Source organism: Scyliorhinus canicula, chromosome 17 (genome assembly GCF_902713615.1).
Source record: "Scyliorhinus canicula chromosome 17, sScyCan1.1, whole genome shotgun sequence".
In the NCBI taxonomy this organism is placed as follows: Eukaryota; Metazoa; Chordata; class Chondrichthyes; order Carcharhiniformes; family Scyliorhinidae; genus Scyliorhinus; species Scyliorhinus canicula.
In genome coordinates this window covers 96,864,890-96,882,824 of record NC_052162.1, presented here as the reverse complement: position 1 = coordinate 96,882,824, position 17,935 = coordinate 96,864,890, and the positions used below count along the sequence as shown (strand labels likewise).

At 49.2% G+C, this 17,935-nt stretch overlaps 1 protein-coding gene across 3 annotated transcripts in view; it reads right to left on the bottom strand.

The window, feature by feature from the left end:
• The window catches only part of si:dkey-172j4.3 (diacylglycerol kinase eta), a 266,777-nt gene that overhangs the window by 83,728 nt on the left and 165,114 nt on the right, over window positions 1-17,935 (bottom strand). For all 3 annotated transcript variants that reach the window (XM_038775249.1, XM_038775250.1, XM_038775252.1), the window contains exons 2-6: window positions 14,561-14,671; window positions 12,138-12,218; window positions 3,469-3,573; window positions 2,103-2,235; window positions 463-569 (exon numbers count right to left, since the gene is read on the bottom strand). In XM_038775249.1, the coding sequence (XP_038631177.1) occupies window positions 463-569; window positions 2,103-2,235; window positions 3,469-3,573; window positions 12,138-12,218; window positions 14,561-14,671 (537 nt within the window). The remainder of the gene's footprint in view (window positions 1-462; window positions 570-2,102; window positions 2,236-3,468; window positions 3,574-12,137; window positions 12,219-14,560; window positions 14,672-17,935) is intronic.

The following is a 17,935-nucleotide window of genomic DNA, read 5'->3' as shown; positions in this document are numbered from 1 at the left end:
CAATCTCTGCTCATTTTGGCCAGTGTTTCACCTCCAGCTGAGATGTGTGGCCGGGTCTGCCTCTCCATCAATAGCACCCTGGGTTGTGTGGTCATGGCTGGGGTTGCTACTGGGGCATCAGCGGCCACACAGTAACCATGTGGAAAATAGTCAGAGGAGCAGAATGAAAGTGATGTGGTTTGAATGGAAGGAAGGAATGGTATGGTCAGCAAGCTGAGGTAGATCGAGAATGGAGAGGTTCGGGCAGCAGTGATCAAAGTGTGCACAGAGCAAAGATAATCTGTAATCGAGAAAGACTCAAGGTGAGAAGGGGTCAGCAATCAGCTGAGACGCGTCTTCGATTGTCATATTTCTTTGCTGATGTGCCATTTAAAAAAACAGTCTATTTTTAGTAAGCAGACCCTCCTCCTCATCCATTCTTTTTTTTAAACTCTTCAATAATAAGCTCTCGATTGCACTTACCCCTTCCTCATTTTCAATGATGTCATTTCCTACAGAGGCCAGTGTGGTCCATTTGCAGTTGTTGATTGCTCTGACAGCACATCGCTTATGAGCTTTAAACTTACACACTGTTAGTTAAAAAGAAGCACTCGTCAGCGTGAACTCTCCAAAATCCCAGACACATTAAATAATCTAGCTGAACAGTTTCAATCAAGGGGAGATTATTGGGAATCATGGCCCAGGGGTTTGACATACACTGAGCTGACACTCGGCCTGAGGGTCTGAGGTGACACTCTGGAGTGACACTTGGTCCGAGGTGACACTCGGCCTGAGGTGATTCTCGGTCCGAGGTGACACTCAGCCCGAGGGTCTGAGGTGACACTCTGCCTGAAGTGACACTCGGTCCAAGGTGATACTCAGCTTGAGGGTCCAAGGTGATACTCAGCCTGAGGGTCTGAGGTGACACTCAGTCTGAGGGTCTGAGGTGACACTCAGTCTGAGGGTCTGAAGCCACATTCAGTCTGAAGCGGCTCTCGGTCTGAGGGTCTGAGGTGACAGTTGGTCTGAGGGTCTGAAGCCACAGGCGATCTGAAGTGACACTCCTTCAGAGGGTCTGAGGCGACACTCAGTCTGAAGCAGCATTAAATTGATATATGGATGGTTTTCGCAGTGTCACCAGCACTCGCTCATGGCCATCAATCAGTTTGGCCTCAGTCAACAGTCAACCTTGACTCTACAATAACAACTAATAGTGACATAGTGGTTTGAAAATAATAAAATGCCCCAAAGGCCTTTCACATGAGCTTTCTAATGCCATATATGATATCAAATTGCATGAAAAGATATTAAGGTAGCTGAATATGAGTACCATAAACAGATATCAGCTCTGTTCGGACCACACTCTGGGAAACATCATGACAGAACTTCCTGCCTCCAACCAACTCACACCCGCTCCCGCTCCCACGCTACTCCCACTGCTGGATCAATATGGCGGCTGCAACACCCACAATCCTCCGCACTCCATCTATCCATTTTGACAGTCGGTCGGGCCACATTTATAACCCTGTCATTCAGTTGTTAGATTTTTTTTTAGTTATTCTTTCATAGGATGTGGACGTCAATGGCAGGGCCAGCGTTCGTTGCCCATCCCTAATTGCCCTTGAACTGAGTGGCTTGCTGGGCCATTGAATTTAAACTCCACCCCTGCAACAAACACTGGGGGGGGGGGGGGGGGGGCGGCGCCAGTAGAGACCCTGCCTCTGAGCCAGAAGCCCTTGGCTTCAATCCCACTCCAGGTTGATGGTCAACAAAGGTAGATTCAAAACATGGTCAAACAGTGTTTGAAAGTATGGCAGGCAAGGGAAAGATTCCTTTTCAGCCATGTGATGGAGACAAATTGGAGCCCTCTCTCTCACCAGTTCCAGATTACCACCGTTTTAAAACTGTCCATACTTTCACAGCTGCCGCAGTGTTTTCTGATGTTGGTGCTTCAATAACTAAGGCAATTCAATTCTTCATGCTGAAAATACATTTATGCCCTGGTCCCAACCCCAACTCCTTCTCCCACCCCTGCCCCCTCTCTGGTGGTGGACTTGGTAGAAATCTTAATTCTTTGCAAAATGACGCAACCTTACAGCAATATCCCAGTGAATCCCACTTACCTTCACAAGAGAGCCCGTGGGAGGTCATTCCCGAGAGGGCCTCGCGGCACACATTGCAGAAGGTGGGTCGGGCGTGGGATGTCGCGTACCAGTTGTGCATCCCTGAGAAATGCTCCATGTTCAGCTGATTTGCCTGAGGAAGATGTATTGGCAAATGAACAAAGTTTGAATCTCACAAGGAGGTTGTCAAATGGAAAGATGAAAAATGCACAATCGAACACCAGGTGAAACAAAAGCAATCACAAGCACCTGGCACTGCCTTACACATGGTGAGTGACCTGATAACTGAGAGACGTCGCTTGGTGTGTGAAAGACACTCACTATGTTTCACTTGGCTGTTTTTGAAACATAAATGAGCATTCCATCATCCACCCTTAATCCTTCCACAGGCTCTCTCCTAATATGGACTTTTCCCACCCATTTAGATTGCTTCCACAGCTTATGTATGCTCTCCCCTATAATTAAATAGAGCCCACACATTTAATCAGCTTCGACAGTCTATGTTCACTCTGTCTATCATCAACTCTATCCCATACATATTTCACCTCATTTCCACAGCTCATGTGCATTTTACACTATTATAGACATGGATACAGTCACAGAAACAAACCCAGATGCATGGAGTACCATCATTACAGAAGGAAGCCATTTAGCCCATCGAGGCTGCACAAACCCTCTGAAAGAGGATTTTACCCAGCCTTTACCACCCTATCCTCGTAACTCTGTGCATTGATCATGGCCAGTCCACCTAACCTGCACATCTTTGGACTGTGGGAGAAAACCGGAGCGCCTGGAGAAACCCACGTAGACAGGGGGAGAAAGTGCAAATGCCACATCCACACAGGCAGGTACACAAAGGCTGGAATCAAACCCAGGTCCCTGGCGCTGTGAGGCAGCAGTGTTAACCTGCGTCACCATGCCGCCCTCTGAAACTACTATTCTGAAACTATTTGCTGTGCCTGTCCTAAGTGTAGTGATATCATGGTTGTGTTGTAGTTCACCTGACTGACTATTAGGAGTCTCATTAGTATTCAGGCAAACGTTAGAGTCAGGTGACCTCAGACAAGGACATTACATTAAGAGACTTTGACAGGACAGTGAAGACAGTGGGCTGGATTCTCCAGTCCCCCAGCCAAGTGAGACAGCAGTGCTAACCACTGTGCCAGTGTGTCACACCAACACACACCACACATGCACATACACACACGTACACTCACACACGTGCACACATATACACATGTGGACACACACACGCCCCATGGGGTTAGAAAAAGCAGATTGAAATCAAGGATACAACGTTTCAGGCACGGCACCAGATGCCAGTTCTGACAGAGTGTGAAGAAAATTGACTCTTCCATTTGCTTACCTCATAATTCTCCAGTTTTTGAACAGATTTCAGCGCAGTGATCCAGTCCTCCATCTCTTTTCTATTCTCCGCACACAGGATTAATTTCCTGAAAGGGGTTATTACCTGAAAGGAATGCTCAGCTTAGAATAAAGAATCCTTTTTTTCTGAAGCAGCTGACTGTTAGCCCTGGGTATCTCTGTCCTGCTACACCAAGAGTTAGAAACAGTTAAACTTGGTGTCACAGCAAACAGGGACAGGTTCATCTCAAAAGACCCCATGTGGAACAAGCAAATGGTTAAAAAGTATTACAACAAATGGTGCTCATTCCACAGCAATGGAGTTTTCTAGAATTAAGTTCCGAGGTTCACGAAGGGTCCGGAGAACTGAGGAGGCTCAGAGTTGTCGTACGATGTAAAACAATCGAGTGGGGACACCACTGGAATACAGCGGTTAGTGAGGTTAGATTGGAAAACTGAGAAGCTAAGGAAAATAAATGAAGTGAATTATCTTAGACGTAAGGTGAAGGGGAACTTGATCAGGCCAGCAATGGACAGTTGCTGCAAATCCGATTGGCTGATGTTCATTTAGAACACAGAACATACAGTGCAGAAGGAGGCCATTCGGCCCATCGAGTCTGCACCGACCCACTAAAGCCCTCACTTCGACCCTATCCCCATAACCCCTCCTAACCTTTTTGGACACTAAAGGCAATTTATCATGGCCAATCCACCTAACCTTCACGTCTTTGGACTGTGGGAGGAAACCAGAGCACCCGGAGGAAACCCACGCAGACACGGGGAGAACGTATTCTGTACAGACAGTGACCCAGCATGGAATCGAACCTAGGACCCTGGCGCTGTGAAGCCACAGTGATGGTGTGCTACCATGCTGCCCAATTGAAATCAGACTTTCCAGTGTTGAGAGTTTGTATTGTGACTGTTCCTCTACTATCTCCCAGTGAAGGACTGTTATTAGGAGGCAAAGCCTCTGAACAGCAAATGAAAGTCTATTAAATAGAGCCAGCTCTAGAATGATTGATTCAAAAAAACCTTCGCCCAGCTCATGTTGCTGGCCTTTTGGGGAATTCCACACTGTGCCATTATCCATGACTCAGCTGGTACTATTCTCGTCTGGGTATCAGAAGGTCATGGATTACAGCTCCCCCCCCCCACTCCGAGGAAAATTAGTGCATCATTTAGTCTGACACTCCCAGTGCAGTGCTGAGGGATTGTTTCACTGTGAGAGCTGTCCTCCTCCTGATTAAGTGTTAAACAAAAGCGCTCTCTCAGCTTTCAGGTGGATATCAGAGATCCCCTTCCACTATTGGAAGGAAAAGTAGGAGAGTTTCCATGATGTCCTGGCTAATAGAAATCTCTCAACAACAAAATGAAGACTATCTGCTCTAGATCACGTTTGTGGGAGCGTTGCTGTGTACACGTTGGCTGCTCCGTTTTCTACATTACAATATGGGCAGGCAGTGGCGTAATGGTATTGTCACTGGACTAGTAATCCAGAGACCCAGAGTAATGCTCTGGGGCGCCCGGGTTCAAAGATCTGGAATTTGAAGTCGAAAGGTAAACATGACGGGGCCTCACGGTAGCATGGTGGTTAGCATCAATGCTTCACAGCTCCAGGGTCCCAGGTTCGATTCCCGGCTGGGTCACTGTCTGTGCGAAGTCTGCATGTCCTCCCCGTGTGTGCGTGGGTTTCCTCCGGGTGCTCCGGTTTCCTCCCACAGTCCAAAGATGTGCGGGTTAGGTGGATTGGCCATGCTAAATTGCCCGTAGTGTAAGGTTAATGGGGGGATTGTTGGGTTATGGGTATACGGGTTACGTGGGTTTAAGTGGGGTGATCATTGTTCGGCACAACATCGAGGGCCGAAGGGCCTGTTCTGTGCTGTACTGTTCTATGTTCTATGTTCTATGAAACCATTGTCGATTGTCGTAAAAACCCATCTGGTTCATTAATGTCCCTGAGGGAAGGAAATCTGTCATCCTGACCTGGTCTGGCCTACATGTGACTCCAGATCCACAGCAATGTGGTTGACTTGTAAATATTCTCAGCGATGGGCAATAAATGCAGGCCCAACCAGAGACACCTATCCCATGAATGAATAAAGAAAATATGCTTCAAAAGCTCTTCATTGGCTGTGAAGAGTTTGTGGCGTGCTGATGTAAAAGGCACTACATCAATGCAAGTCTTTTTTGCTATCTTCTTCCAATCAGTTGGAGCAAGGACGACTGAACATGATCACTCACAAAGCAGGTTGGATGAGGTGAGCTCAGCTTACCCATACTTCACAACAGTAGTAAAATCGCCCTTGAGCTCAGTGCTTATTGAACAGTTTGACTCTCACTAGGACAGGCTTGTCCAATGCATTAGCCCGCAGGCCTACCCGGCCACCAGGCCTCTCCATCCAGCCATGGACCCCCTATTCAAAATGTCTGTTGAAGACTGTTCAAAAAACACCTCCTCCTTTCACAGGTCGTTCCTCTCCCATGCTTACTATTGCTAGAACTCCATGTGAGCCAATCAGCAGAAAATGTAGGGCAGATTCCGTCTCTGATTGGAGGAGTGACTTTCTTCAACCTGAGGTTTGAAATTGTAGGTCATCAGCAGCAGATAGTCTGCTGGAGAGGGAGGAAGAGTCAAAGTAGCTGCCAGGCGTTGGAAAAGTGGCTGCCCCAAGGGGGTAGAGTGATTACCGAGCAAAGGAAGAGACTGACTGCTGGGGAGCGAGAGAGGTGGTGAGAGAGAGTGTGTCTGTTGTGTGTAAAGGAGCAGGTGTGCATAGGTGAGAGAATGTGTGCTGTGTGCGTGTGCATAAGCGAGAGGGTGTGTGTGCTTTGTGTGTGTATTAGCAAGAGGGTGTGCGTGTTTTGTGTGTGTGCGCGTAAGTGAGAGGGTGTGTCTGTTGGATCTGTGTATTAGCAAGAGCGTGTGCGTGTCGTGTGTGCGCATAAGCAAGGGGGTGTGCACGTGTGTTGTGGTAATCACCACTGTTGTATATATTAGGGAATGTGTAGTAAGACCCTGTACTATAGGTATGGGGGTAGTCCCTGCCTGCTGGCTCCGCCCAGTAGGTGCAGTATAAATATGTGTGCTCCCCGTACAGCAGCCATTTCGCCAGCTGCTGTCGGAGGCCACACATCTTAGAGTAATAAAGCCTCAGTTGTATTCCACTCGCGTCTCTGTGCAATTGATTGTGCATCAATTTATTACTCTAAGATTTTCAGAAGATGGACCTCCGCATCAAGTCGGATTGCCTGCAGCTGCATCCGCAATCAAGCGATGCCAAACAGGACTTTCAACATTGGCTAGCTTGGTACGAAGCTGACATCAGGTCTGCACCAGACCCAATCCCGGAAGCTCAGAAGATTCGGATCCTCTACTCGCGGCTGAGCTCCAACGTATTTCCTCTTATCCAAGATGTGCCGACCTAGGATGAAGCCATGGCGCTACTGAAAGAGAATTGTGCCCAGCGGACGAACACGCTCTTTGCCAGACATGTACTCTCTACTCGTAGTCAACTCCCTGGTGAGTCCGTAGAAGATTTCTGGCGTGCTTTAATTCCTCTGGTCAGAGACTGTGACTGTCAGGCCGTCACAGCCACAGAATATTTGAACCTCCTCATGCGGGACGCTTTCGTTATGGGGATAGGGTCAGACCTCATACGCCAGCGACTTTTAGTGGGGGCCACGCTCGACCTCGCAGAAACCAAAAAGCTGGCGCTATCAATGACAGTCGCCTCATGCAATATTCAAGCCTACACCCCAGCCACGCGGCCCACCCCGCCTCCACATCGTGATTGCACAGGCGGCCGCCCCACCGGGGACCTCACCCAGCCAATCCTACTCCTGTGCCAATGCGCCCGCCAGCCAGCCAATCCCCGGGGCCCCCGATGTTACTTCTGCGGACAACAGAAACACCCCCGCCAATACTGCCCGGCCCGCAGCGTCCTTTGCAAAGCCTGCAGCAAGAAGGGGCACTTCGCTGCGGTCTGCCAGGCCCGCTCAGTCGCCGCTATCGCCCCGACCCCCCTTGCTATGGACAATGGGCGCCGCCATCTTCCCCTCCTCAGACCATGCGTGGCCAGTGGGCGCCGCCATCTCCCCCCCCCCCCCCCCCCAGACCACGCGCGGCCAGTGGGCGCCACCATCTTCCCCTCCTCGGACCACGTGCGGCCAATGGGCGGCGCCATATTGTCCACCCAAGAACATCATGCGCCGCCATCTTGTGTCCCCCACGGCACATAGGCGCCACCATCGTTCCGGGACCCATGCCCCCCCGGGCACCCCATCGTTCGACATCAGCGACGACCAGCCACGACTCGCCTCGGTCACGATCGACCAGTCTCGCCCTCACAATCTAGCCACCGCCTCGACAAGCGTGAAGATCGATGGGCATGAGACCTATTGCCTGCTGGACTCCAGGAGCACCGAAAGCTTCATCCATCCAGATAAGGCTAGGCACTGCTCTCTCGCGGTACACCCCGCCAATAAGAGAATCTCCCTGGCCTCCGGGTCCCACTCCGTGGCGATCCGGGGGTACTGCATAGTCACGCTAACGGTCCAGGGCGTAGAATTCAGCTGCTTCCGCCTCTACGTCCTCCCCAACCTCTGCGCTGCCCTGCTACTCGGCCTGGACTTCCAGTGTAAACTCCAGAGCCTAACTTTGAAATTCGGCGGGCCCTTACCACCCCTTACTGTGTCCAGCCTCGCAACCCTAAAGGTCGACCCACCTTCCCTATTCGCAAACCCGACGCCACCAGGAGCAGACGGTACAGCACCCAGGACAGGACTTTCATCAGGTCCGAGGTCCCACGGCTGCTTCAGGAAGGCATCATCGAGGCCAGCAACAGCCCCTGGAGAGCCCAAGTGGTAGTGGTGAAAACTGGGGAGAAACACAGAATGGTCGTGGACTACAGCCAGACCATCAATCGGTACACGCAGCTCGACGCATACCCCCTCCCACGCATATCTGATATGGTCAATCAGATTGCACAGTACCGGGTCTTCTCAACTGTAGACCTAAAATCCGCCTACCACCAGCTCCCCATCTGTAAGGCGGACCGCCATTATGGCTGCCTCTACCACATTCTTAGGGTTCCCTTCGGCGTCACCAACAGGGTTGACCGGTACGGGTTGTGGGCCACTTTCCCGTACCTAGACAATGTCACCATCTGCGGCCACGATCAGCAGGACCACGATGCCAACCTTGCCAAATTTCCCCACACCGCCACTCTCCTGAACCTCACCTGTGACAAGGAGAAGTGCGTATTCAGCACAAATTGCTTAGCCATCCTCGGCTATGTGGTCCAGAACGGAGTTCTGGGGCCTGGTCCCGACCGCATGCACCCCCTCACGGAGCTCCCCCTGCCCCACTGCCCCAAGGCCCTCAAACGCTGCCTGGGGTTCTTTTCTTACTACGCCCAGTGGGTCCCAAACTATGCGGACAAGGCCCGCCCACTCATCCAGTCCACCCTTTTCCCCATAACTGCCGAGGCTCAACAGGTCTTCAACCGTATTAGAGCAGACATCGCCAAGGCCGCGATGCACGCAGTCGATGAGACGTTACTCTTTCAAGTGGAGAGCGACGCATCAAACGTCACTCTAGCCGTGAAGCTCAATCAGGCAGGCAGGCCTGAGGCATTCTTTTCCCGCACCCTTCATGCTTCCAGAATTCGGCACTCCTCCGTCAAAAAAGTGGCCCAAGCCATCGCTGAAGCTGTGCGGCATTGGAGGCATTACCTGGCCGGCAGGAGATTCACTCTCCTCACTGACCAATGATCGGCGGCCTTCATGTTCAATAACACACAACAGGGCAAGATCAAAAATGATAAAATCTTGAGGTGGAGGATCGAGCTCTCCACCTACAATTACGAGATTTTGTATCACCCCGGTAAGCTCAATGAGCCCCCAGGTGCCCTGTACCAAGGTGCATGTGCCAGCGCACAAGTAGACCGACTCCGGACCCTACATGACAACCTTTGTCACCCAGGAGTCACACGGTTGTACCACTTCCCTACTCTGTCGAGGAAGTCAGTGCAAGCACCAGGGACTGCCAGGTCTGTGCAGAATGCAAACCGCACTTCTACCAGCCAGACTGCGTGCACCTGGTGAAAGCCTCCCGCCCCTTTGAATGCCTCAGCGTGGATTTCAAAGGGCCTCTCCCCTCCACTGACTATAACATGTATTTCCTCAGTGTGGTCGATGAGTATTCCAGATTCCTCTTCGCCATCCCATGACCCGACATGACACCTGCCACCATCATCAAAGCCCTCAACACAATCTTCGCTGTGTTCGGCTTCCCCACCTACATCCACAATGACAGGGGATCCTCATTATGAGTGATGAGCTGCGTCACTTCCTGCTCAGCAGGGGTATCGCCTCCAGCAGGACGACCAGCTATAACCCCCGAGGAAAGGGGCAGGTGGAGAGGGAGAACGAGACGGTCTGGAGGGCCGTCCAGCTGGCCCTACGGTCCAGAAATCTCCCGGCCTCCCGCTGGCAGGAGGTGCTCCCCGATGCACTGCACTCCATTTGATCGCTCCTATGCACTGCAACTAATGACACATCCCATGAACGTCTCTTTGCCTTCCCCAGGAAGTCCACATCCGGGGTGTCGCTCCCGAATTGGCTCACAGCTTCAGGGCCCGTACTCCTCCGTAGGCACATCTGACTCCACGAGGCGGACCCGTTGGTTGAAAGGGTGTGGTTACTCCACTCTAACCCCCAGTATGCCTACGTAGCGTATGCCGACGGCCGCCAGGATACTGTCTCACTGAGCTCAGGGATATGGCACCAGCAGGTTCCACACACAAACATCCCTCCGGCCCGGCTCTACCCCATCCTCCCCCGGCGCACCCAGCAGCAGCCCCCCCAGGACCATCCGTCCTCCCCCTGCACACGCCCGAGGATGGAGGATTTTGGCACGCTCCCGGAGTCACCAAGGACCAGACCAATGCCGGAATCACCGCCACCATTTCCCCTGTATATTAAACTTGTTCTGTATATAGTTCTCCGCCACCCCCGCCAGACATAATTTAACAGGGGGTGAATGTGATAATCACCACTGTTGTATATATTAGGAGATGTGTGGTAAGACCCTGTACTTCAGGTACGGCGGTAGTCCCTGCCTGCTGGCTCCGCCCAGTAGGCGGAGTATAAATATGTGTGCTCCCCGTACAGCAGCCAGTTCACCAGCTGCTGTAGGAGGCCACACATCTTAGAGTAATAAAGCCTCAGTTGTATTCAACTCTCGTCTCTGTGCAATTGATCGTGCATCATGTGTATTAGTGAGAGGGTATGTATGTTGTGTGTGTGCATAAGCAAGAGGTTGTGCATGTTGTGTGTGTATTTGCGAAAGGGTGTGCGTGTTGTGTATGTATATTAGCGAGAGGGTGTGCGTGTTGTGTCTGCACATAAGCGAGAAGGTGTGCATGTTGTGTGTGTATTAATGAGAGGGTGTGTGTATTGTGTGTATGCACGTAAGTGAGCGGGTGTCTGTATCCTGTGTGTGCATAAGCGAGAGGTTATGTGTGTTTTGTGTATGACTGTGAAAGTGAGATGGTGTTGTGTGCGTAAGTGAGAGAGACTGTGTGTTTGTGTATGTTTGTGCATATGTAAGAGAGCATGTGAAGTGTGTATATATGTGCGTAAGCGAGATGGTGTGTGTGCTGTTTGTGTGCATAAGCAAGAGGGAGTGTGTTGTGTGTGTCTGCGTAACATTTTATTGAAATTCATATTTCACGTTGTGCCAAACCTTGGACAGGATTCTCCCAGCCCTGTGCCGGGCCGGAGAATCCCCGCGACCAGGCCAAACTGCTCCGCCGGCGTCACGCGATTCTCCACTCTGCACCATTGACGGCGGTCGCATGCCAATTCTCCGGCCCGGATGGCCGTAAGAAAAAAAACGAGTCCCGCCGGCATCGTTCTAACCTGCTCTGAGCCGGCGGGACCTCGGCGTTGAAGGGTCAGGTGGCAGCCTGTGGGGGGGAGGGGAGAGAGGCTTCGACCCCGGGGGGGCGGGCCTCCGATGTGGCCTGGCCCACGATCGGGGCCCGCCAATCGGCAGGCCGGCCTCACTGGCTGGGGGCCTCCTTTCCTACGCGCCGGCCCCTGTCACCCAGCGCCATGTTGCGTCGGGGCCGGCGCGTTGAAGGAGGCCACTGTGCATGCGCACGTTGGTGCTGGCGCCACTGCGCATGCGTGGAACCCGCGGTGCACAGTTTGCGCCGGGATCGGAGGCTGGAGCGGCGCAAACCGCTCCAGCGCCATGCTGGCCCCCTGTAGGGGCCAGAATTAGTCCTGGCAGCGGCCCGTTCACGCCATTGTAAAACGCGATGGCGTTTACGACGCCGTGGACACTCTGCCACGGATTAGAGAATCCCGTCCCTTAACTTTTTTAAATTTGCTCATCAGCCCCAGGAGTGAGACGAAAATTGGCCCCTCATACAAAAAGGTTGGACAAGCCTGGCCTAGAGGGTATGTGTCAGAGGATTAAATAGACATGACACACAGAAATTCTGAATCATTCTGGCAGCTGTAAGGTGATTTGACTGTTGGATATAAGATTTTTTTTTAAAAAGAGATTGACAGGGACTTTGATGTACATCCCTGAAGATTACGAATATTAGACAGTACAGCTCATGGGAGAGGTCAAGCCAAGAAAAAGCAGCAACTTACGGTAAAACTGTTGTTAATGTTTTTTGTGCTGGTCTCAGCGACACTGACATTAGACAGATCCACCTCATCAAATATTAAGGACTGGAACGAGAGAAAAAAGTGATAATCAGAGTGCAGGTTGTACCAGGTGCAGCGCTCGGGTTAGAGGTGAATCAGACTATTGGCTAAATCAGTATACAGGTTACATCGAAATACCCGCTACATTGGAATGCAGGCTAAATCAGAAAACAGGCTATGTCAGAATACAGGCTAAATCAGAATACAGGCTAAATCAGAATACAGGCTACATCGGAATACAGGCTACATCGGAATACAGGCTACATCGAAATGCTGACTTCATCAGAATACAAGCTATATCAGAAAACAGGCTATATCGGAATACAGGCTAAACCAGAAAACAGGCTACATCAGAATACAGGCTACATCGGAATACAGGCTAAATCAGAATACCGGCCACATCGGAATACAGGCTATATCGGAATACAGGCTAAATCAGAATACCGGCCACATCGGAATACAGGCTATATCGGAATACAGGCTAAATCAGAATACCGGCCACATCGGAATACAGGCTATATCGGAATACAGGCTAAATCAGAATACCGGCCACATCGGAATACAGGCTACATCGGAATACAAGCTACATTGGAATACAGGCTACATCGGAATACAGGCTACATCGGAATACAGGCCATATTTCATTTAATTTAATTTATTGGAATTCAGGCCATATTAGAATGTAAGGTGAGCCAGAAGCAGGAACCTGAAAACATCGAATTGTGAGGAATGATATTGTCAGGAATGATCGTCAGGAATGATAATGGAGGATTGATATTGTTAAGAAGGATATTATTAGGAATAGTATTGTGAAGATTGGTCTTTATTTCTATCCTTTTGAGTAAACCAAGTTATGCTGCTTCAGTTATTGCCAGATGATGGCATTCACCATCGACACCTGATCACAGGAGCCGTGTGGACTGCTGTGCGAATGTTTTAAGTAACGGCTATTTAAAAGCAGGCATGAGAAACCAGCCACAAGCACTCCTGTCAGATGCCGAAGGCAACAAGCACCAAAAGCATAGGAATTGTTCTTTTCCTGCTCCTCCCTGCCTCGAATAAAACAAGAAGCTTGACATTGACAGCAGTTCCCTCCGTTTATCACCTTTCACAGCCACACTTTGTTATCTTGTTCCTCCTAGTGCTTGACACCATGGTGCTGCCCTCTTTTCCAGCTCCCTGCATGTCAGGGTGTAGAGGCATCTGAACCAGTTCCTGAGATTCGAGTGCCATCCATCCACAACAGTGCAGTATCCAATCATTCAAACAGCAGCAATCTGTTTACTGATGTTTGTTGAGAGCTAAATATTGGGCAGGACATTGAGAGATGGCCTTCTAATCACACTGTGGGACCTTTTCAATGCACCTGAGAGGTTGGTTTAATGTTCCATCTGAAAGGTGGCATCTCTGACAGTACAGCACTCCCTTGGTGCTGCCCTGAAGTTGCCACTACTCTAAACTAGAGATTTGGGGAGGCAATGATGTAGCGGTATTGTAACTGGACTACAAATCCTTAGGCCCAGGGTGTTGCTCTGGGGACTTAGGTTCGAATCCCACGGCAGATGGTGAAATTTCAATTCAATTTTATCATTCTGAAATTTAAAAGTCTAATGATGACCATGAAAGCATTATGTGTTGTCGTAAAAACCCATCTGGTTCACTCATGCTCTTCAGGGAGGAAAATCTGTCGTCCTTACCTGGTTTGGCCTACATGCGACTCCAGATCAACAGCAGTGTAGTTGACTCTTAAATGCCCTCCAAAATAGCTTTTGCAAGCCACTCAGGGCAATTAGGAATGGGCAACAAATGCTGGCCCAGCCAGCGATGCCCACATCCCATGAAGAAACTTTAAAAAGTGGTTTTAAGCTTGATGTCGGGTTTAAGAATGGGGAACGTTTGCAGTGCGAGATGGTAGTTGAGGGATGCAACAGCGTCAGAGATACCATCCTGTGGGGGAGACTTTATGGTGGTGCACATTCTAACCGGTCAGCTAGTATAAAGATCCCATGTCACTAAGGGGAGCTTTTCAAAAATCCTGAACAATATTTCTCATTCAACTGCCACTTGAACATTCTATCCTGTTGCTGCCTCTGGAATATTGATGCTCCTGAGCTTTTCCGGGTCACAACGTTCACCACACCTACCAAGGCAATTCATCAGTCTGACAGGTAGTTTGAGCTAACTCTGGCATGACAAAAATGTGGTACAAATACAGATTATTATTGTATTGAGGGTTGATTTGGTGCATTCCTGATTGTCAGTGAAGGGATTTTCTGAGTACGAGTGAGATTCTTTGTCAGTTCATGAGAGAGAGAGAGTCTGAAGCAAAGTGCCTCACCATCTTGCTGTAGCCCTGCTTGCTTTACCTTTGAGTCTTTGGCCCAGTATAGAGTTCGTCCTCTGAGTTTAAAGTATCTCTTCTTCCACCTCTGGAAGGAGCTGGTCTGCTTCAGTAATAATCCTTCATTTATGCTTTTCTGTAAAAGAAGAATAAAAAAAAAAAACACCCTGAGTAAATCGGAGGAAAGATGTGGCACAGTGTGGACTACAACTGTTGGAATTGCAATGGATTTTCACACTGAGTTAAAAATTGAGTTACTGGATGTTCAATATTCGATGGATTATGAGGCAGTTAACTTTATTGGTGATTATTACTTCTGTAACTTTAAACCGTAAGTTTAATTCCTGTTTGTCTCTAAACAATATGGGCACGATTTAAATAACTGGGAATTGTTGGAACCAACAATTCTACGGACACGTGCTTGTAGGATTAGAATAGCGGTTTTAATATACTCACAACAGAGCCAGCCGGTTAGCCATTAAACTTTCGGTGAACTGGCCGGCTGACCATGTGGCACTGATCTTTATACAGCAGCTCCAGGGGGAGGAGTCCTGGGCGGAACCAAGGGAGAAGCCCAGTACAATTCTCGAGCATTCCCAGAGCTACTCCCCCTGGTGGTCAGGTAGTGCAACTGCACTTACAATATAGGCACATGTATATACAGTTTATAATCTGGTGTGAATCACATTCACCACAGGAACAAAGCCCCGTAGCGAGAGTATTTAGCCGCGTGCTTCCGGGCAGTATGTGTCTCTCTTTCCCTGCAGTTTACTCTCGGCACTTTGGCAGCCAGAGACATCTCTCTCTCGACCCTTTCATTGAATCCTGTTCCATGGGACTTGTGATCCAAGAATCCAAATTCACCCTCTGATTGTTTCTGAGTGTGGTTTTATACTTGCCAAGGTGCCATTTACCATCATCTATGATCGCGCGGGGGAGGCAGTGACGTAGTGGCATTGTCACTGGACAAGTAATCCAGAGACCCAGAGTAATGCTCTGGGGACTTGGGTTCGAATCCCACCAGCGCCGTGGTGGAAACTGAATTCAATAAAATTCAATTAAAAGTCAAATGACAAACATGAAATCAATCATTGTTGATTGTCATTAAACACCTATTTGGTTCACTAATGTCCTTTAAGCGAAGGAAATCTGCCATCCTTGCCTGGTCTGGCTGACATTTGACTCCAGACCCACAGCTATGTGGTTGACTCTTAAATGCCCTCAGAGATGGGCAATAAAAGCTGGTCCAGCCAGCGATGCCCACATTCCATGAATGAATAAAGAAAAAAAAACACAGCATCTCACTCCCATCAGATGCTCCAACCCAGGTACAGTTTCAGAGTTCAGAACATACTCTAAACATAAAGCGGGGTGTGGGGGAAGGGGGGGGGGGCTGTTTCAAGATATTGGGCTGTCTGCCAGCTGCATGTTTCTCGATGGGATCTTCTATTTGATTGTCGTTGGGATTTCCCCTTGAACCACCCCACGCCGCTGGAAAACACGTGGGTGGGGACGCACCACCAGTGGGAACAGAAAATCCCAAACGCGGAGAGTTCAAATCTGCCATTACACATCGAGCGCCGCTAGATATTGGAATGGTTTCAGGAGATTGCAACAGCACTGAGGGGTGGCAGCAAAGGACAGCTGCAGATAATGCAGATGCTGGAGAGGCCATGAAATCTCAAGCTATTGTGGCGTCAGATGAAGAAAGTGGTGGTGAATTGGTGTTGTTGGATATGCAACGCAGGCTGGATAAAATACTTCAGAATATTTCTTGTTTTACGTTTGGAGGGTGAGAGACATTTTGCCAAACCCAATGTGCTGGAATCTTGAAATGAAAATAAGCAATGATATTTTGTCTTTTATTGTCTTTTTTTAAAGATGTGATTTAATACTATCCGGGATGTCTGCTCCAGTTAAACATCAATTTCGCAGAGAAAGAAGCTCTCTCCAGTCTAAAAAAACTCATTTTACATCAGTAAATGTAGCATCCATCTCCATCAAACATTTCTGTATTCACACATCTTAAGCATTCCTCTCAGCACCTTGACAACCAGAGACATATCATCCCTCTCTGTCTCTTCTTTGACAGACCATGTCCTGTTCTGCAGGAAGAGTTTGACTTCACCCTCTGATTATCTCTCAGTGTTATACTCGCCAAGGTGCCATTTACCAGCACCTATGAACACACATCAAATCCCTCATCCCAAGTGCCATCAAACACTCTAGGGGCACATACTGCAAGATACAAGATACAGTTCCCCCTATTCTGACCCATCAAACATTCCCAGCACAGTTTCAGCATGCATTAGAAACGGGTTAATCACGTGCATTGCCCCATTAAACACCGTGAGGTAAGTACAGTATGGATTAAATGTAAAGTAAAGCTTCCTTTACAATGCAACATTAAACATTTACAAGAGAAGCACAGCATCAATTTGATACAGAATAAAGCTACGCTGTTGCACCAACCTGTCAAAAAGGCAAGAACACTTTGGAGTAAAGTAAAACACAGGTCAGAATTCTCCCTCGTCGGCATTCACTATTCCCGCTGGCCACGCACCCTCACCTGCGGGTTTTGCGGTAGCGTGGGGTAGTTACAGTGGAAAATCCCATTAACAAACAGCGGGAAGATAGAATCCCGCCGCCAATGAACGGCGCTGCTGAGAAACACGTGGGTGGGGGACCGGAGAATCCAGCCCAGCCTCTTCACTGTCCTGTCAAAGCCTCTTAGGACAGGCACAGCAAAGAGTGATTTATGAATACTAGTTTCCGAGGGAGGCACGGTAGCACAGTGGTTAGCATTGCAGCCTCATAGCGCCAGGGAACCGAGTGCGATTCCGGCCTTCGGTGACTGATGTGGAGTTTGCACTTTCTCCCTGTGTCTGCGTGGGTTTCTTCCAGATGCTTCAGTTTTCTCTCACAGTCCAAAGATGTGCGGGTTAGGTGGATTGGCCATGCTAAATTACCCTTTAGTGTTCAAAGATGTACAGGGTCAGTGGATTAGCCATGCAAAATTACCTTAGTGTTCAAAGATGTGCAGGTTAGGTGGATTGCACTGTAGGGATTCAATGAATAAAACTTCTGTCCATTAAACCCTTAAACACCATTGGAGCACACACAAGCTTGATTCCATAAGCAGAATAATTGTCCTCACATGATGGATGCCTATTGTTTTACACAAATTCCTCACATCGGACTCTCTGTGTGGCACTACCAATTACATAACATTTGGATTGATGTTATAGTTAAACTCCTGCCTCCATCAGTCACTGTGTTGGAAATTCTTCCAACCTCATATTCTCTTGGGTTGCTTCAGATGACTCAAAACTGTGTTTTGGATTGAAGCCAAGATCCCCACTGCATCACCAAACCCCTTCCATGCCCCTCTCTTTCGATT